Source organism: Labeo rohita, unplaced genomic scaffold (genome assembly GCF_022985175.1).
Source record: "Labeo rohita strain BAU-BD-2019 unplaced genomic scaffold, IGBB_LRoh.1.0 scaffold_63, whole genome shotgun sequence".
Lineage (NCBI taxonomy): Eukaryota > Metazoa > Chordata > Actinopteri > Cypriniformes > Cyprinidae > Labeo > Labeo rohita.
Window position 1 is genome coordinate 732,426 of NW_026129557.1, and position 21,964 is coordinate 754,389.

Below are 21,964 nucleotides of genomic sequence, written 5' to 3' on the forward strand. Positions count from 1 at the left end.
CTCTAGCAAGGCCTCCAGCATCATGAAGGATCCCACCCATCCCTCCCACAATCTCTTCCAGCTCCTGCCATCAGGTAGAAGGTACCAGAGTATCAAAGCTTGCTCTGTCAGATTTCTCAACAGCTTTTTCCCCCAGGCTGTGAGAGTCCTTAACTCCAGTCTTCCTGTCCCTCTCTGAAATCATGAAAACCTCAGCCTCCTCCCCCCAACTCATTAAAACGGCTGACAATCTTTCAAAGTGCAATTCTGAGTGTGCTACGCACAGGTGAGTGGGCTATACAAACCACTTGTAGTAACACACTTATCTACATTAGACACTTTCTATAAACACTTGCTGCTACAAAGACTCAATCAGAATATATATATATGTTTATTTGTGCATTGCACTATGCGCTGCTTCCCTCAAAATCTCTCTTCTGCACAATTTCATGTACAAATGTCTCTTTTGTAAAACGTCATGTACAGTACTTATGTAAAGTTTTTGTTGTCTCAGTTTTGTATGTGTAGTCAACTGTTTATTATAGTTATAGTATTTATAGTATATGTATAGTCAAATGGTTAACTGTTGTATAAATCTGTAATTGCTTTTCTTATTTGTGTACTGTTGTATGTTTATATTATGCTTAACTAGTATGTAGCACCGTGGTCCTGTGAGACACGACATCTCGTTCTACTATATGTCCACATATGTAGCAGAATGACAATAAAGCTCGACTTGACTTGACTTGACTTGACTTGACTTGACTTGTAATTGAGCCTCTCCTCTGTAAAATAAGAGAAAAGCTAATGGGTGTCACACCCCGAACTCTTCGTACTAGTTTTTCCCTCTTGTGCCCATATATGGTTTTCCTGTTCCTGCCCTCGTTGTCATTATGAGTTAACCTTGTATCATCTGTGTCTTAACGTCCTGGGGTCGGCTAAGGTGCCGGCAGGAGCACTCGCATATTTTCCACATGACTGCAAAAAGAACTTGAATTGCTCCCTCAATTTTGATTGGACACATAAAAGTAATACATCACCTGAATCTGTAGAAAGATTACATTTATTTGTGTACGCTCAACATATCAACAATTTTTTGTGGTTTTTGTAAATAAAGAAAATATTCAGTGTGTCTTTTCAGTCTTCTCAGTCTCCATGAATATCCAGTTGAAATGCGTCATTAAAATGAACTAAAATTCAGCGAATACATGACACACAAACATGAGAAATATATCTATAGAAAGCTTGAAATGTCTACTTTTAAATGAAATAAGAAATCGAAAACACATATTCTGTTGTTAAGTAATCCATATGAAACCAATACCATGTCCTGTTTCTTCCCTCTGAGCTCAGTACCGCTAATTAGATCACACCCACACGCTTTTTGGATGGCCCATTGATGGGCCATTAGAGGATTGTACATTCATGTTGCTTACATATTATTGTAACCCAGTTTGTGCTGATTACAATGTAATTAGACTTCAGCTATTAATATGTTTTTAAGATACTGAAAAAAGCACCAATGTCAGGGCATGTCAAAACTTCTCCAGGGCCCCAAAACACCCTTAGACCCCAGAGGGTTAATTAAGTTCTTTGTAATCACCTGTCTTTATAAGTTGGTTTCAGTTCAGTGTTTGTCGTCCGGTCTCGTCAATGTGTATGTGTATTTCTACCCGTTTGGAATATATTAAAGACTTTGATTTCATTGACATTTGTCTTCGTGCATTTCCCTCACACGTATTTCTGACAGAAGACTGGACCAATAAAAAAAGTTAGTGGTGTCGTGTTTTGTTTTTTCGTTTTGATCAGTGCTTTATTTTTTTCCTTTTATGAATGATCCTGTTGTCCTCGTCCTCCTCTTGTTGCATGGGGACTGCTCTCTCGAGAACCACACTGAGGATTTCGTGTTTCTGGCCAAGTACATGCACTACCCGAACAACTGCCTCTGCTCTTTCTATTTTGCTGGACTGAACACCACCACACGAGCACAGTTGTCCGGGGATGGTCCTCGAGAGAGCCTCACCGCCTTCATCGAGTGGGTGCTGGTGTCCTGCAAATCACATCTGACTGTGGAAAGAGGGGCCCAGAAGCCACCTGCTCTGCCTTGGCCCTCCAGATCCTCGGCTTCGCCCTGGCTCGTTGGCTCTCTGTCTCCGCCTCGGGCTCCACCACCACCTGCTCTGCCGCCGGCGGTCGACCCCCTGGAGTCGTCAGCTCTTCCTCCACCATGGCTCCTCCCTCTATAGGCTCCACCGTGGGCCACCATCATGGCTGCGGCCTGGGTCCCGCCTGGCTCTTCCTGCTCCAAGTCCCTCCTGTCTTCTCCCTGGCACCTCCCTCCATCTGATCTGCCCTGGACCCTTCTGTCTCCTCCTTGGCTTCTCCCTCCATCATCACCTCCTTGTTTATCGTCCTCCTCCCGGGAGTGACAATGACTTTCTGCCAGCCCTTCCGTTCATATTTTAACTGATATTTTAGAGAGTTATGGCAAAGCTTCAACTGCCAAAGTAAATTGGGACAAAAGTGATGCCCTATAGTGTGGTTCAGATTCTAGTAGTCCGAGACTTCCAGGTAATTTACAGTGGGGTAGAGATGTGCTAACAAAAAGCTTAATTGGGAGGGTTTGGTGGATAAGGTGTGTGCTTGGTTGTCTTGCTGGCATTGGCTGCTCACCCAGCTATCGTACAGAGTAAGAGTTTAGTCTGCAAAACCTTGTAGTTTCATCCTTGTGGCACAAAGTGACCATCTTAGAACCTCCTGAGGATCTGGTGGAAAAAGTTCAAAAGCATCTAGTTTTTTTTTTGTTTTGTTTTTTTGGTCACCATTGGCCAAAACACACCATCTGTGTTATATCTGCCCAGACAAGAAGGTGGTCATGGACTGGTGGACATTAATAGCAAAATAAAAACTTTCAGACTACAGACAGCAAAAAGGCTACTTATGGAAAAGATGTAAGCTGGGCTGGAGTAGCTTGTGCCCTCCTAAGAAAAGCAGGCAGTATGGGGTTAGACCGGCATCTTTTCCTTATGGACACTCTTAAATTGGATTTATCTGGACTGACTCTCCTTTTATCATTCAATGTTGACAGCCTGGGAAATTTTACCTAAATCAAGGGATCTCACAGATGTGCAATGCCTTGGATGAGAGAAGAACCTCTGTTGCACAATCCCATTGTGGACTTGGAAATTTTAACCCTCTGGGGTCTGAGGGTGTTTTGGCACCCTGGAGAAGTTTTGACATGCCCTGAAATTTGCTAAAAAACATATTAATGACTAAAGTCTGATTACATTGTAATCAGCTCAAACTGGGCTACAATAATATGCAAGCAACGTTAATGTACATGTTTGTGTTTTTGAGAAAACAATGTTTATGCGTGGTTAGTGAAAAACTAAAATTTTTAAGTCACTGAAAAAGGCCATGAAACACATTCAGAACATTAGTTCACAAGACATCTGATGTTGGTACAGTGCTCTTCATGTGGCATTCATGTAGCATTCACCTGTGGTGCAGGTATCAGATCACTAGGAAAAAACAAAAGAAAAAAAAAACATCTGTGAGCATGTTAATATTTTAGGAGCATCTGTAATATATACACATAGCATGATACATATAGTATGACATGTTTTATGCTATCTTAAAAAATGGCATTTTATATCTGAAAAAAAAAGATTGTTTAACACGTTAAACATCTATTCATGAACGGAGTATTAATAATAAACTAATATTATCCTATTGTTATACAATAAATAAATACATTTTATAGTACTTCATAATATTTCACTTGATTGCACGTAGTCAGGAATTATAGTTTGGAAAAAATCTAACTACTATAATGTCTACAACAGTGACACAACAACTAACATAAGTTGGCTAATAAAAGAAAGACTTACTCCTTCGGTGGATCTCCCTGTGTGTCGCATTGCGCTCTTCCTCTGAGGGACATATAAATCTTACTCCTCACAGCGTGTCTTCTTCCAGTAACAAGATGCAAGCAGCCAAGATAAACAATGAAGTCAAGGCTCGCTGCTTTGTTTACGTTGATGTGGGCGGTACGCTGCTTGCGCCTCCACATGGCTGATTATAATATCAAAGTGTAAGTAGCTTGTGGGCGTGATCAAATTAAAAATAATTAGGTCTGACAAGAAAGACTGGACATGGGGTTGGTTTCATACAGATTACTTTAACACATGATATTTGTTTTTCGATAATACTTACTTCATGTTGAGTATTCGCTGAGTTTTGGTTCATTTTAGTGACGCATTTCTTAATGACGATCACAGAGAACAATGCAGCAGACTGCATACCCTGTTTGTTTGCTTTATTTCACAAAACCGCAGAGTGTTGTTGTTATTATGAGTGTAACAAATAAAAGAAGACTCCTTACAGATTTGATTGATGTATTGCTCTTATCTGTACAATAAAACATGACAGAGTAATGAAGTTCTTTTTGGCGTTATCAGAAAAACTGCCACAAACCGTGCCGGCGCGTTTTTTGACCCCAGAGGGTTAAACCCAGAAGTTTGCTGTACATGCCCTTTTTGTTCAGAAAGGGAAACAGTGTTTTATGTTTTTGTACAGTGTTTTAGGTTGGAGCCTTTATTCCTGCTCTTAAATGAGTTTTTCAGTTGTTTTAATGAGTGTTTTTCTGCAGAGACACTTATTTTGGGTTTTAAGTACAGACGTGACATGAGGTTTACTTCTCAATTACTGAATTTTATGTTGGGTGAAGCCAAATTGGCAATTTATATTAGTAGAAAAAAACAGAATTGAGAAAAAGCTTTGTCAAAGTGTTGTGGATTGGTTTTTTTTAAGTTTAGTCAAATCTAGAGTGTTGGTTGATTTCAATTTTTATAAAGCTATGAAAGATCTGTCAAATTTTGAATTGATTTGGTTTAGTCAAGGAGCATTGTGTACTGTTCTTGAAGTAAATTTGGTGTTTTCTTTATAATATATTTTAATGTGTTAACAATTGTTTTGTATTGTCACTTAATAAATTGTAAATAAAGCTTAATTCAAAATTCAATTCTCTCTCTCTTTCTCTCTCTCTCTCTCACACACACACACACACACACTCACACACTCACACACACACATACACGCACACACACAAGAGACCTGACCCGATTCTGTTCAAGTTTTATTGTGAGCTCCATAGCTGTATAACAACAGATGAAGGTGGTTTTTATTTGCTGGTGAGATGGACAACAACAAAAACAGTGTTCATATTGATAATTGCATAAAATGGAAGAAAAATTAACTAGATCATAGAACAAACCACACTGTCACAAAATATTTTCTTGAACTACCCACTAATGTTACTTAATCATTTAAATTGTTTTCTGTTTTTATTTATAGCACATAGGGCTCCATGATTTGGTCAATATATATATATATATATATATATATATATATATATATATATATATATATATATATTGATTATCTGCGATAGCAAACTACAAAATAATTTTAACTTGATTATGATAAATATTGCTTCTGCTGATTCGTCTAAACTGTAAAGATTTTGATCTAATAATATCAATGAAAAATAAAATGTTAGAAATTATGTAATAAAACTGGTCCAGGTGCACATTGTGTTGCCAAATACATTTTAAGCAGCACACAACATAGCCAAATTATATTGTAGGTTTATGACATACTTGCAAGTGTGTTTTTATCCAATTTCTACCCTATTTAGATTGAAGCCCTATTAATTTATTTTCATTTGAAATTTTATGATTTTGTTAATTATTTCTTTAATCAATTCATAAACCCCCTGCAGTTTCTTCATGGACCCCTTCGGAAATTGTCTAGTAAACCCTTTTAAAAAAAAAAAAAAAAAAAAATCAATGCATTTGATGTTTTGACTATTGAACTTATTCCCTGACATCCCATGTCCCTGTTGCTACATCTCAAATTTTAGAAATAAAATCTTTAAATATGTGACAAACTAAAATGATCATGTTGTTGTTGTTGTAGACTGTCTGATTGTATGATTAAAGAAGAAGGTGTTGATGCACTGGCATCAGCTCTGAGTTCAAACCCCTCACACCTGAGAGAGCTGGATCTGAGCTACAGTCACCCCGGAGAATCAGGAGTGAAGCTATTCAACCATCTGAAAAAACTCAAGTATGTTCAGTTTTACATTTCAGTTATCACTTGAGTGAAAACATGTAAACATGTAACCAAGGGCTATTATGGAATGTTTAACCCTTTCAGTGGTGAGTTTAAAATATTCTATCTGACCCCCCAGAGTGAGTTTTTTTTTAGGCGACCGTTATTTTAGAACGTTCACTTTATCGTTTCCATGGCGACACGTCATGATTGACACCACAGCCACTATAGCGCTGTATGACAGACGTATCGCTTTTATTTAGTTTTTCCTTTTTTATTCAAAATATTCACACACTTGCTTACCATGTCTTCAACTATCTGATATTCCGATTCACGAATACGTGTAAGTGAGTGTACTTTGCCGTTTTAAAACCTTTATAAATGATCTGGATCGTGATCTATAATGTGAGATGGGCGCCGCCATGTTTGTTCGCGCTGTCGTTCAGAGTGTCCTGTCAGCCGGATTTACAGCACGTAAATTTACCAGTTTCTCCTGAAATACATGCAAGTAAGTAGCTGGTGAAATGGGAAAGGAATGGAGTGAATTATATCATTACTTACATTGTGTATCTGATATAAATCAAACACATCGGCAAATTATACTTGAATGGATTGTTATTGCTGCTTCAGTAGACATCCGTGTGTATTTTACAAACTCTAAATGTATTGTGTTACTAGTCCTTATGTGTATTTAAATTCCTGAAACCTAAAACAAACGTTAAGTTATTGATAACACTGCATAATTGTGATTATATGACAAGCGCACCGCCAGCCAATGCGCGAAAACACAGTTTGAATTTGGCAGTTGCGTAACGTGGGACCGTACCGCTCAAAGGGTTAAGTGTATGAATACACCATTCCCAATTTGCTATGAGCAGGACCAGAGCCTATCCTCCCTATGCGCAAGCTGCGTAGGGCCCCAGAAACACCAGGGGGCCCCCTTGCTCTCAAAGATGATTTATTTTTTGTTTTGTTTTTTAAATGGGCCAGCGGTTTTCAAAACATGAATGTTCATTTCTTTTAATGAGGTGTGCTGTCACCCTTTCTCCATAAAAATAAGTCGATGGGATGGCATGAACCACGGACAATTGAGTTTCATTCATTTATTAATATCACTGCCCCCAAAAACACACAGAAATGTACAGTTATTACATTTGACAGAAGTTGTGTTAGAGATTTGATGACTATTTTCTGGGTTTGCATTCACAAATATAGAACATAAGTTATGCCTTTTAACCAGATTCCCCCTTTTACAGATTGGCATATTGTAATTTCACTAATCAGCACTGTGAGATTTTGGCTTCAGCTCTACAATCACCAAACTCCCCCCTGAGAGAGCTGGACCTGAGTAACAATAACTTGAGGGATTCAGGAGTGAAGCTACTCTGTACTGGACTGAAGAGTCCAAACTGTCCACTCAACACACTGAGGTTTGTGTTTCACAGTGATGACATCAAAATTATTTTTTTTATGTTGTTAACATTAATTTATTTTGACTATAGATGTATATATGTTTCTTGACTATGATTAGCAAATAAATATAATGATTATACTAATATAAATAATACCTAATTGTTATACTAAATAAATAAATAAAAACTGAATCTACACTAATTACACAGTTAAAAGGTTTATATTCAGTGGTGGGTCATGTTTAGAGTACTAGTGTATATACTAGTGTATATATAAAAAAAAAACACCTGAAACAAGCTTTAAAGGTTTCATGACCTTTTAATAACACTGAAATCTGTCACCACTCACACACACATTGATAATATTGTTAATAGCATCTATCTATCTATCTATCTATCTCTCTCTCTCTCTCTCTCTCTATATATATATATATATATATATATACCTAGCTTTGCAGGTAGGTCTCTTAAAGCATCTTGCAGAGACAATGCCACAGTTCTTCTGGATTTACTCAGTTTCAGTTTGTTCTGTGTCTTCATGTCATTCCAGGAAGACCGGATGATGATGAGATTAGATCAGTGTGGAGCACTGGCTGTTGTCAGACTCCTTGTGCAAACAAAAATCTCACTAGATTATTACTAATTAATGGCAAACAGAATGTTTGGAAATTAAACCGATATTTTTTACTGACACGCTACAGCAAAAGATAGAAATAACTTAATGTAAACCATTTTTTAGCTGGTGAAAATACTAGTGGCCTAAAACTTTTGCAAGGTACTGTATGTTTATATATATATATATATAAACATACCAGAGTGTACCATCAGTGACCAAGTCCGTCACTTTGCCAGAATAATTACTCAGAGGGTGATCTATTGTAAATTGAAGCTGTAATTCCCACACCTGTCTAGTTGGTGGCAAGTGCACGCCAGTGTGGCAATAGAGCACTGTCAGGGTTCCCTGGGATAAAGGACTCAGATGCAGAAGTGCAAATTAAATTGATTTATTAAGGAATATCAAAGCAAAGTCCCGGCAAGAATCACACAGTCCAGATGACCACACCATGCAGCTTTAGCTTGCTTAGACAGAAGAAGGCAGATGTCATAATCCAGAAGCCGATTTGCACTGAAAACAGCCCTCCAAAGCAAGCATAGAAAAGATTCCACGCAGACAATCTCTCCTCACAGGAAACTATAATTCTCACACGTCAGAGTAAGATGAGCTCTAAGTCCATAAGCCGCACGCCAAAAATTGCGGAGAAATCAGGCATCAAGAGGAATAACTGGGCAAACAGAAAAAAACAAAACATAACAACTGACCGCGACAACTAAAAGAACGTAAAGACAAAGAAAAAACGAAAACAAGTAATAGAAATAGAGCAGGGAAAATTAAAGAATTGGACGCTTGCACTGATTGCAGAAGACAAACAGCTGCTTGCGGCCGCCACTTTGAAATGAAAAACAAAAAGCATGTGCAGAAGAAGTAACAGATCAAACCCGTGACCTGACAAGCATGGGATACAGAACAAAAATCAAATGCTTGTTTTGCCAAGCACTTGATTACACACAGGCGAGAACACCGAAGCTACAACAATCTATCACGTCACATTAAAGAGAGCCAAAATGGTATTTATTGCTTGAATTCCCTAATGAAATGGACATAATTTGAAATCTGATTACTTTTGAACAACTGGCCCCTGCAGTTTCCTTGTGAACCCCTTAAGAAATCCTGTAGTAAATCCTACCTTAAAAGAAAAAATAAAGCCTTTGATGTTTTGACTATTGAACTTTTTTTTCCCCTCGGACAACCCATGTCCCTGTTGCTACATCTCAAGCTATAGAAATAAAATCTTTAAAAATTAAGCAAACTAACATGAACACATTTTGTAGATTGTCTGACTGTAAGATTAAAGAAGGAGGTGTTGATGCTTTGGCATCAGCTCTGAGTTCAAACTCCTCACACCTGAGAGAGCTGGATCTGAGCTACAATCACCCAGGAGAATCAGGAGTGAAGCTGCTCAACCATCTGAAAAACCTCAAGTATGTTTTCCATTTCAGTTATCATTTGAGTGAAAACATTTAAACATGTAACCAAGGGCTGTTATGGAATGTTTAAGTGTATGATTACACCACACCAACTTTACTATGAGTAGGAGAACAATAGGTTTATCCCTGCTCAGTAGTTTAAATCAATAAAATGAAAGCTGGAGTACAGAGTTTACAAAATGTATTTTATAAGAAATAAAATATTAAATTATTGGAGACTACCAATATAATAAATCTAGACCAAGGTCAGTAGTAAATCTAAAACAAGAGTCAGGACCAACCATTTCTTAAATACTTTTTCAAGTACCAAAACCTCAAAAAAAGGTATAAAAAAAAAAACAGTGTCAGCCCTGAAAAGACTGATAAATATGACACACTGCTTGACTGAGATGAAGGATGATTCTGCTGTTAAAGTGCTTTTAAAATCTTAAAAGAAAAGCAAATAATTTTCTCTTGCACAATATTCAACTTAGGCAAACATGATCCTGATGTCAGAGAAAAAAACTGGATGAGTTAAAACATAGAGAGTATAACATCAGATCAAAGGGTAGGGTAGATGGGTAGAGGGTAGATGTAGACTAACCTGTTGTAAGGAAATGCAGACAAGCTCTGTGAGTTTGAAAATATTAAAGTACAGTAATTACATCTGAGAGAAGTTGTGTTCGATATTTGAAGAGTATTTTCTGGATTTGCGTTAACCATACCCCCCTCTTTTTTTTCAGATTGGCATACTGTAATCTCACTGATCATCAGCACTGTGAGCTTTTGGCTTCAGCTCTACAATCACCAAACTCCCCCCTAAGAGAGCTGGACCTGAGTAATAATTTCAGGAGAACAATAAATTCAAGAGTGAAGCTGGAGACTGGACTGGAGATTCCAAACTGTCCACTCAACATACTGAGGTTTGCGTTTTACAATAATTAAATAAAAATGTTAATATTAATTTATTTTGACTATAGATGTAAATGTTATGTGACTATTATTAGCAAATAATGATATGGTTGTTGGGATTTTACAAACAAGTTCACAAACACCTTTCTGTAATGCAGACTCGTAGGAAGCGTGTAGGATCCAAGTGCGAGCTTTATTTACAGATCGTAGTCAGACAGGCAGGGTCAGTATCCGAACAAACAGAGTGACTAAGGCAAAACAATATCGTAGTCCACAAAAACAGGTACAGTCCAAAAACCAGAGAGAGCAGTCCAAAAAGTAACAAATAAACAAGGATATGAAACAAGACAAAACTATGGCAATGAACAAGGCAAAACTGTGGCAAAAACAAAGACAAAACTATGACCATGAAACCAAACCATGAAAGTCAAAACAGGGCAATGAAAACAGGAAAAACGCTTGGTAGAGTCCGCTGGAGCAAAACAATACTTTGCGGTTTCTGTTTGGTAATGGCCTCCTTTTATGGCCACCAAACAGGAAGTTACCAATGAAGCAGCAGAGGGAGCGGTAACAGACAGTCTATGGTTGAGGGCTCCCTCTGCTGGCATGGCGTTACAGAATCCCCCCCCAGGAGCGACTCCTGGTGCTCAAACAACAACAGTCCAGGAGGGTGGGGGAACAGAGGCAAAACAGGGGGTGGGACGGAGGGCCAGGTCCATGTAGAGGAGGTGGACCTGGATCGTGGAGCAGGGACAGACAGTGAAGCACTGGAGAACCTGGACCATGGAGCAGTGGCAGACAGTGAAGCACTGGAGGACCTGGACCGTGGAGCTGTGGCAGACAGTGGAACCTCGGAGGACCTGGGCCGTAGAGCTGTGGCAGACACTGGAAACTTGGAGGACCTGGGCCATAGAGCAATGGTAGACAGTGAGACCTTGGAGGACCTGGGCCGTGGAGCAATGGCAGACAGTGGAACCTTGGAGGACTTGGGCTGTGGAGCAGTAGCAGACAGTGAAACACTGGAGGGCCTGGGCCGTGGCGCAATGGCAGAGTAGGAAGCCATGGTGGAGTAGGCAGACCAGGTAGAGCAGGGAGCCATGGCGAGGCAGGCAGAGCAGGCAGAACAGGAAGCCATGGCGAGGTAGGCAGAGCAGGCATAACAGGGAGCCATTGCAGGGCAGGCAGAGCAGGTAGAGCGGACAGGAGCAGAGATATCCAAAGTGGAACTAGTGACATCCATAGCAGAGCGGTGTGTTCACAGACGATTTCCTTGGCCGTGGCATGACAGGCAGAGAGTTCATGATAGGCCTTCTGGGCCATGGCATGATGGGCAGAGAGTTCATGATTGGTCCTCTTGACCGTGGTATGGTGGGCAGAGAGTTCATGGGAGGACGCTGCCCCCATAGGAGGATCTACAGCAGGTGCTGACTCCTCTGGAGGCATGGGCGCAGATTCTTGGGCAGACATGGCAGTGAGTTCATAAATAGACGCCACCTCCTTTGGAGGATCTACAGCATGAGCTGACACCTCAGGAGGCATGGGCGTGAACTTGTGGACAGATGAAGCCTCAGGAGCAGACTTGTGGTCAGATGAGGCCTCTGGGGCAGACTCGCAGTCAGGCGAGGCCTCTGGAGCAGACTCGTGGATACACAAGGCCTCTGGAGCATAGTGTGCAGCCCACACACTGAAAATGGCAACAGCCATTACTGGCAGCACAGTAGATAGTGGGATGTCTGTTGGCCTTGAGGGTGTGGATGCTGTGGACTTGTGGCTTGGGAATGTGGGCTCTGCGTGGCTTGGGAGCGTGGGCTCTGCGTGGCTTGGGTCAGTTGATACATGATGAGGCTCTAGGGGATCAGCTGAGACGTGACGTGGTTTTGGAAGGTCAGAAGGGATGTGACTTGGCTCTGGGCTGTCAGACGAGACGTGACGAGGCACTGGGTGATCTGACGGGACGGGACGTGACGAGGCTCTGGGTGGTCAGACGAGACGTGACTTGGCTCTGGACAGACAGACGAGACGTGACTTGGCTCTGGACAGACAGACGAGACGTGAGATGTTTGCTGCCCGCACTGACACTAGTGGTGGGTCCACTTTTGTGGACTGGCTCTGGGGTGGTGGCCATCTTGTTTGACTGGCTCTGGGATGGCGGCCATCTTGTGGACAGGCTCTGGGATGGCGACCATCTTGTGGACAGGCTCTGGGATGGCGGCCATCTTGTGGACTGGCTCTGGGATGGCGGCCATCTTGTGGACTGGTTGTAGAAGGGCGGCCATGACAGGTGCAGACTCTGGAGCGGCAGGCATGGCATGAGCAGGCCCTGGAGTGGCAGACGTGACATGAGCAGGCTGTGGCTTGGCAGGTATGGTGTGAGGGTGCTCTGATGTAATTTGAATAATCCCAGATATGACTTGAACAGGCTTTGGCTTGGTGGACATGATGTGAGCAGGCTTTGACTTGGCAGGCTTGGCGTGAAAGGTTTCTGGCTTGCTTGACATGACGGGAGCAGGTTGAGGTATGGGGGTTACTGCAGGATTGCGGGGTCCCTCCTCCGCAATCCCAACAGTAAAAGGTGAGCCACTTAACCAGAGTGCAAGGGTCTATGTATTTTTCAAGAGACCAATGTGGGGTATTACGTGGCATCAAACATGAAATGTCCTTACATAAACCAAAATGGAAAATGTCCTTGAGATATGTATTATTAAAGTCCACCTGATAGCACAGTTCACAGAAGTCAGTTACTTAATCCTCAATGGGCCGGTTATCTTGGCGGAGGTGGAGGAGGCGTTATGCTGGATCCATGGTTTGATCTGTATCTTCTGAAAGCCGCTGGATTTTTGGGTGGCGAAGTATTCTGTAATGTGGACTCGTAGGAAGCGTGTAAGATCCAAGTGCGAGCTTTATTTACAGATCGTAGTCAGACAGGCAGGGTCAGTAACCGAACAAACAGAGTGATGAAGGCAAAACAATACTGTAGTCCACAAAAACAGGCACAATCCAAAAACCAAAGTGAGCAGTCCAAAAAGTAACAAATAAACAAGGATATGAAACAAGACAAACCTATGGCAATGAACGAGGCAAAACTGTGGAAAAAACAAAGACAAACTATGACCATGAATCCATGAATGGATAATTAAAAATGCATTTTTTTAGTACTGCCCAGAGTAAACTATTTCATACCACAATTGTTTACATCTAATTCAAAAGACAAATAAATAAAAAACTGAATTTACACTAATGTTTATATTCAGTGGTGGGTCATGTTTAGAGCACTAATGTATATGAAAGGTCTATAATAACTTACTCCTGAACGTGTTTTTGGAACCAACATACCTTGAGTGCTCTATGGAATACACCTTTTCTGGGTTTGCGTTCACAAACATAACCCCCCCCCCCGTCCTTTTTTTTTTAGATTGATACACAGTAATCTCACTGATCAGCACTGTGAGCTTTTGGCTTCAGCTCTACAATCACCAAACTCCCACCTGAGAGAGCTGGATCTGAGTAACAATAACTTGGATTCAGGAGTGAAGCTGCTCTGTGCTGGACTGGAGGGTCCCAACTGTACACTCAACATACTGAGGTCTGCATTTCACAATATTTGAATATAAAAAGGTTAATATTTATTTTGACTATAGATGTAAATGTTTCATGACTATGATTAGCAAATAATTCACAAGACAAATAAATAAATAAATAAATAAATAAACAATCTGAATTTACACTAATTAACCAGCTCAATAATATTTAGATCTGGTGACTGTGCAGGCCATTGGAGATGTTTAACTTCACCTGCTGTGTGTATTTTTGCATTATCATCCTGATACACCAGAATGTAGTCTTTGTAGTTCTTGGCAGTGACATGCCCATCTAGCCCTAGTATTGGGCCTAGGCAATGCCATGAAATTGCAGCCCAAAGCATCACTGATCCACCCCCATTCTTCACATGTTTCACATTGTCCACAGCCCGAGATTTCTACTGCTGACACCATTGAAACCAACGTTTGGTACTAGTGACCAAAGTTTTGGCTATAGGAGCCCAGCCATGTAAACTGACCCCGTGGAGCTCCCAACTAACAGTTTTGGTGGAAACAGGAAGGTTGAGGTGCACATTACTTCTGCAGCGAGTCTGCAGCTGAAGCTGTGGTTTTATGTTTTTTGGATACAATCTGGGTTGGCACCCAGACATCCCTTTGAGACAGCTTCCTCTTGCATTGACAGTTATTCCTGTTGAGTGTGGTTCATCCTTCATAATGGTATGCTGACATTACCTTGGATACCGTGGCTCTTAATACACCACAAAGAGTTGTCCTGATCATAGATGTGCCAGCAAGATGCCCACCAAAAATTTATCTTCTTTTGAATTTTGATATGTCTCACATTATGTTGTGTGCATTTCAATATTTTATATACAGTTGTGCTATTGCTCTGCAAATTCAACCTTCACACACTGCTCTTACTGGTGGAATGTGCAGTCAGTGAAGGTTGGCTACCAGGCTGCACAAATATAGCCATGAAACCTCCAACACTATATTGGCCATTGTTTCATTTTTGATTGTCCAACCCCTGTATATAAAATATGTCTACAAAATCTTGAAACAAGCTTTAAGGGTTTCATCGCCTTTTAATAAGACAATATTGTACTGGAATCTGTCACCATTCACGTACACACAACCTCACCTTTTCCGGGTTTGCGTTCACAAACATAAAACATTATGCCTTTTAACCCCCTTTTTTCAGACTAATACACTGTCATCTCACTGATCAGCACTGTGGGCTTTTGGCTTCAGCTCTACAATCACCAAACTCCCCCCTGAGAGAGCTGGACCTGAGTGCCAATGACTTAAAGGATTCAGGAGTGGAGCTGCTCTGTGCTGGACTGGAGAGTCCAAACTGTCAACTCAACACACTGAGGTTTGTGTTTCACAATAATTACATCAAAACGTTAATTAATAAATAATTATCATAATTATATACTATATTTATAATAAATAATAATACATTAAAATATGAATAATAGTAGTTGGCTTCATTTAGCAAACATATTTTCCTTAGTTATTTTCACACCTAATTATATGTGTTTAAATGTATTGTACAAGCTTTTGTTACTTTCACTGTTCATTTTATTGCTCTATAGTATTTTATTGCTCTATACTATTTAATATTTAATTTAATGGAGCTGCTCCATTTAGAGCTGCTCAATACTATAATCACAATATATTTCCCTAAAATAATGCAGGGAAACAATTCTTATACATTGTACTAGTACTTGTCAAAGTGCTCTTGTGACAGCTTACCCTGCCTGGAGAATGGAGCAGTCGCGGTTTTAAAATAGAGGTGGCACACTAATTGAATTAGTCTGAGGATCACTGCTGATTATTATTATTTGCTTAACCACTTTAAAATGGCTTTTTGGTTTCTTTTAGCCAGAAAACATTAAGAAAATTATTCTTACAGTTATTATTATTCTTACAAAATTCTCACTTACCTGACCTATCACTTGAAGCAAAGATCCATCCCTTCTCAAAAGTCTGTGTTAAAAGAGAGCTGCCTGTTGTCCCATTTGTTGCCCTGAACGCGGAAAGCGCTGGCCGCTGGGTTCAGTGCAGCCCTTCAGAGCGCAGTGGCAAAAGTTCAATTAATTTGAACTTTGAGCATGGCATGCGCGCCTTGCGCACCAGTGATGCGCTCCGCAAGTAATTGAAATTAATGGGTTTCATAGTGCAGTGCTTTCCCCATTTGGTGTGAAAGCCGCTTTGTGTGCCATCCTTTATCAATACTCCAACTAATGAGACAGACAGTCAAGCTGCATCAATCACAACTTTTTAGACTACAGTGGGCCCGCAGCTGAACAACAGAACTACAGAAGCGTGAGTTAGCCGGTTAGCAAAACGTGTGAAAATACAGTCTTTGTAGATTCATCTTTTGGAAGTAAATATAAAACAAATTTACTCTCACAGCGTAGGATACAGTGTCTTCTCGACATGATGTAAACTACATGGAAATTTTACTGTGTTTGTGGGCAGGCAAGTTGTTTGCGACGTAGAACGTGTGCGGACATTATGCAAATGTGTTACTTCGTGACGTATAGCCGCAACATTTACATTTACATTTAAGTCAAGTAGTGTCGAAAGAGATGGGTTTTCAGCAGTCGCTTGAAAGTTGTTAGGGAGTTGGCATTCCGGATAGCGGTGGGAAAATCATTCCACCAGCCAGGAACGGTGTAAGAGAATGTTCTGGAAAGTGATTTTGTGCCTCTTTGTGATGGTACAATGAGGCGTCGCTCACTGGCGGATCTCAGAGTTCTGGAGGGAGTGTAGATTGGTAGCAGTGAGTGGAGGTAGGCGGGCGCCGAGCCTGTGGTTGTTCTATATGCAAGCATCAGTGTCTTGAATTTGAGCTGCAATTGGGAGCCAGTGCAGGGTGATAAAGAGAAGTGTGACATGGGCCGTTTTGGGCTCGTTGAAGACCAGTCATGCTGCTGCATTCTGAATCATTTGTAGAGGTTTGATTGTGCATGAGGGAAGACTGGCTAGAAGAGCATTGCAGTAGTCCAGCCTGGAGATGACCAGGGCCTGGACAAGAAGTTGTGTGGCCTGCTCTGTTAGAAAGGGCCTGATCTTTCTACTGTTGTGTAGGGCAAACCTGCAAGATCGAGCATTTTTAGCAATGTGGTCTTTGAAAGTCCGCTGGTTATCAAAGATAACACCAAGATTTCTGGCAGAACTTGATGGGGTAATTGTTAAAGTACCTAAATTGATGGAGGAGCCCCCAACAGAATAAGATTCAAATTCCTGACGACTTGCTCAGGCGACTGTGAGCCGACTCCTTTTTTTTTTCGATAGACCATAACTATTCATTGTGCACTGTCAGCTTCACAACTTTGCAGATAGTTTATGTTCACATACAGCTACATGACACACTGCATGAAAGGTCATATATGAAAATACATAATAGGATCACTTTAAGATGCATCTGTTCTTGTCAGCACTTACATTTTCAATTTATGTTTGGGTTGTGGCGCTTTCCATAGGGACCCATAATGTCAGTTAATGTCGACGTACTGACGAACGTGACTGACTGAAAGAGAATGTCTTGGTTACACAGGTAACCCTCATTCCCTAAAAGAGGGAAACCTTCATGCCACAACTTTGAACTGTGCTGAGTGCCAGGACGCTTCTCTGCTCCTCAGCATAAACCTGAATGAGTGGATGCACGCCACCATATTATATACCCATACCGTCTCTGACAAAAGTCTTGTCGCTTATCTATTTTGTAGAAACACCTGCTATTAACCTGACTTTTAATTAATCAATTGGTGTTAGAAATAGCTCATATGAAAAGCTAAAACCCTCCCAAATTATGTTTAATGCATTGAAATGAATTAGTTTCACTGAAAAAAGATTTATTATTTAATCAAGACAGAAAGGTCAAATTTTGGCAAGACAAAAGTTTTATCGCCTATACAGAAATTGAACAAATTTACTGCAAATACAAAAATATGTCAGCAAATTAAGCAGTGGTGCTGTGAGATCCAAATTTAATATCTTGTATGACTTCCATGAGCTTGAAAGACTGCATCCATGCGGTTTGGCAAGGATTCATACAATTTATTGATGAAGTCATCAGGAATAGGAAAGAAAGCAGTTTTGCATGCCTCCCAGAGTTTATCAATATTCTTTGGTTTCGTCTTCCATGCTTCCTCTTTCATCCTACCCCACACATGCTCAAAGATGTTCATGTCTGGTGACTGGGCTGACCAATCCTGGAGCATCTTGATCTTCTTCGCCTTGAGGAACTTTGATGTGGAGATGGAAGTATGTGATGGAGCACCATCCTGCTGCAGAATTTGGCCTCTTTTATGGTTGGGAATATAAAAGGTAGCTAAGATTTCTTGGTATTTCAGACTATTAATGTTGCCTTCCACCCTGCAGATCTCTCGCACACCCCCATACTGGATGTAACCCCAGACCATGATTTTTCTGCCACCAAACTACACTGTTTTCTGGGAGAATCTCGGATCCATGCGGGCTCCAGTAGGTCTCCTGCAATATTTGCAGTGACTGTGGTGTAATTCAACAGAAGATTCATCTAAAAAAATCCACCTTGTGACACTTTTCCAGTGTCCATCCTTTTAGCAGGCTGTGGGCCTTGGCAAATGCCACACAGTTTTTCAATTGTCTATTGTTTAGTGCTGGCTTCTGGGCACACAGAATCCGACAAACTGTTCCGGTTGACACAGGGACTTCAGGTGACCAGGTCTCGTGGAGCTCTGCTGCAGTGGAAAATGGGCTGGCCTTGGATTTTCGAGCCAACAAACGGTCCTCTCGAGCAGTTGTCTTGTGGGGTCTGCCTGACCTGGGCTTGTCAAAAACGTCTCCAGTCTCTTCAAATCTTTTTTTATCCTCTGTACTTGACGCTAAGACACATTGAAGGTGTCTGCCACATCAGCAGTGGATCTGGTCTTTAGCCTCTTGATAATCAACACTTTAGTCTCAGGGTGAATCCTAGGCATGTTTGCAGAGGTCTAGTTGCAGTTGATGTGAAGGTCTAGTGTACTGGGGTTCTTTTTATACACACCTGAGACCTAATTGGTCCATTATTAGTCACAGGTGAAGCTCATATGACAGGGCGACAACACTTATGTCTTTGCAAAAACTGACTCAATGGGCTTTACCAAGCTTTGAATATTAGAATACTTTTTGACAGTTTTGTTTTGCACTGAAACATTATTACAAAAGCTCTTGGGATTAAAATGAGCCATTTCTTGTAAAAAAAATCTTGATTAGAAATATATTTCAGCGGCACTTGAGGTCAATTTGTACACAAGCGGCAAGACTTTTGTCAGGGACTGTATATATCCGGAGTGGCTTGGCATGCAAATTCCACTCACCAATTCTTATTGGTGATTAGGGCTCCAAAGTGAGGCCCCTAACATCAGTTAATGTCAACGTAATGTCTCCATTCGCTTCTTCACGGAGCACAGGTTACATAGAAAAAAGAGGTGACATAGAAAAACAGAGATGTTCACCCATGTCTGGTCAACAACTTACCTGTTTCTCTGTTGGACTGTGCCTTTAACATTCTGTCACGGGGGCGGAGCAAAGCGACAGACACAGTGGGCGTGACGTCAGGCCTCGGAGAGGCTTTTATTAAACAATAAAACAAAGTGTCCAAAAAGGGGGAAAAAAAAGTGTCCAAAATAAAAGGGGGATCTGGTGTCCTCGACGTGACGGGGTTCCGTGAAGGAGGGGTAGTGTTCCAAAGGGAAGGGTCCAGGTAAGGGGCGGAGTCCGGCGGCTGCACGTGCTCCCCGCTCAGGTCCGGGGTGCGAGGGGCGGCGGCTTCTCTAGCGGCATTGTCCTCCTCTAGCTATGCGGCACTTCTGGGGGGATAAAACGGCCCGGCAACCTGGCCCGTCAGCCGTCACGGTTGCGGTCCTCATCCGGACCCGCGGGGTCCGGCAGCTCGTCCTACGGTGGCGCTCGTTCCTCTTCACCCCTTCCTGGACCCACGAGGACACCAGCGTGCATGCACGGGGAAGAGACCGGTCTCTTGAGGAGAGGCACGCTCTGCATTTTAACAGTGGCGGTGATGAGGCTTCATTCACATCAGGTGTGCCTCATCACACGCCGCCAGACCTGGATGTTTCAGCGCCCCTCCTCCTCCCACACGCCCACTCCCGTCGGGAGCCTGGTGAAGGTCGGCAATTACCGACGGGGTGAAGCTGATAGTTAGGGGGGAGGCAGCCGACTCGTCACAATTCCTATAAAAATAAATGTTTCATGAGTTTACTCGGACCTGCAAAAAGAGAGGAGTATCACAAGACTTCATAACAGCTTCCAAGTTATTATGTGGTCGATACATCCCACAAGGTCACTGATAACGCCACGCAGCCACAACAACCACTGCTCATGGACACTATCCCGGGCTCAGCCCTGCCCACAGAGCTCATCAAAGTCAGACTGTGACATATCACAACAGCTCCAAGACTCAGCACCCAAGAACGACCTTCTGGAAAACAGCCAGGACAACATATTTCAGCCACCGGAAACACCAGAGCCAGAGTCCCGCTCATTAGACACATTATCCCTCTCTCCAGCACTCTCCAGCATATACCACTTCTAAGCTTCTCACAGAAAATGGAGTGTTATGAGCTCTAGGGTTTGGATCATAACAGAAAGGTGAGGAAGTGGAGCAATGGCAATCTCCAATGAATTAGCTCAGGAACATGCCCACCTGTAACACAGCATACCCATGCACATGCACAGACTCAATAGGCACACAAGAGGGCAGTATAACAAGAATGAACCTATGACATGAACTCGTAACACCCCCACCCATAAAATAAAACGTCTCTGTTTTATTAACCCTCTGGGGTCTGAGGGTGTTTTGGCACCCTGGAGAAGTTTTGACATGCCCTGACATTTGAGCTTTTTTCAGTATCTTAAAAACATATTAATGGCTAAAGTTTGATTACATTGTAATCAGCACAAACTGGGCTACAATAATATGCAAGCAACATTAATGTACATGTTTGTGTTTTTGAGAAAACAATGTTTATGCATGGTTAGTAAAAACTAAAAATTTTCACTGAAATAAGACCATGAAACACATTCAGAACATTAGTTCACAAGACTTTTGAGAACTGGATGTGGTGGTCTAGAGTTTTCTATGGAATGATGTGAAAATCATCTCATTCACAATTAAATTTTCTAAGACATGTTTTGTGATCAAAAGGGAATATGCGAGGGAGTGACAACGGCCATGAATATTAAGTGATTCACACCTGAGAGACAAAAGGCCCTCCTCTAATGGCCCATCAATGAGACTGTGACTGTCAGGTAGAAACAATGCGAGAAGATTCAAAGAATGGAGTTTTAGATTATTTGTATTTTATGTACAACACAGTATAATATAAATGTACATAATGAAGGTCAAAAGCACATTATTGACTACATTGATGTTACATGTACAGAGACGTGAACAGACTTTGTGTCATTCCTGAAAACTGTTTTCTGAATTCTGTTCAACAAGTGAAACAAGTAAATTATACCTGATATTTAAGTGATTGCTGCTGCTTTCCATGGATTCAAGAAACAACTCATCATCAGTAGTCCAGGAACTTGTTTTAACATTGGAATATCAGTGTAGTTGAACATCTGATGTTGGTACAGCACTCTTCATGTGGCATTCATATTGTATTCATCTGTGGTGCAGGTATCAGATCACTAGAAGAAACATCTGTAATTCATGACATTAAACATCTATTCACGAACAGAGTATTAATAATACATATTATTAATATAGTTAATATTACTTTCATATCCTATTGTTTCACGATAAATAAATAAATAAATATGATTTTATAGTCATAAACACAAGCATGCTTTTTATGTATTATACAATACAAAACCATTTCATGTCCAGGAAACTAATTTATTATTGTTAAGCATGTCATAAACATCTATTCGTGAACAGAGTATATGACAGTAGTTTGGTCTAAACAATCTTACACTCTG

At 41.1% G+C, this 21,964-nt stretch overlaps 1 protein-coding gene across 30 annotated transcripts in view; it reads left to right on the forward strand.

Annotated features, from left to right (window-relative positions):
- LOC127161376 (NACHT, LRR and PYD domains-containing protein 12) overlaps positions 1 to 21,964 on the forward strand; it is a 340,105-nt gene that overhangs the window by 308,119 nt on the left and 10,022 nt on the right. For 29 of the 30 annotated variants that reach the window (XM_051104104.1, XM_051104090.1, XM_051104094.1 and 26 more), the window contains 6 exons: positions 5,959 to 6,108; positions 7,350 to 7,523; positions 9,396 to 9,545; positions 10,274 to 10,453; positions 13,855 to 14,025; positions 15,183 to 15,356. The exons of the other annotated variant lie outside the window; for it this stretch is intronic. In XM_051104104.1, the coding sequence (XP_050960061.1) occupies positions 5,959 to 6,108; positions 7,350 to 7,523; positions 9,396 to 9,545; positions 10,274 to 10,453; positions 13,855 to 14,025; positions 15,183 to 15,356 (999 nt within the window). The remainder of the gene's footprint in view (positions 1 to 5,958; positions 6,109 to 7,349; positions 7,524 to 9,395; positions 9,546 to 10,273; positions 10,454 to 13,854; positions 14,026 to 15,182; positions 15,357 to 21,964) is intronic. 30 annotated transcript variants of the gene reach the window in all.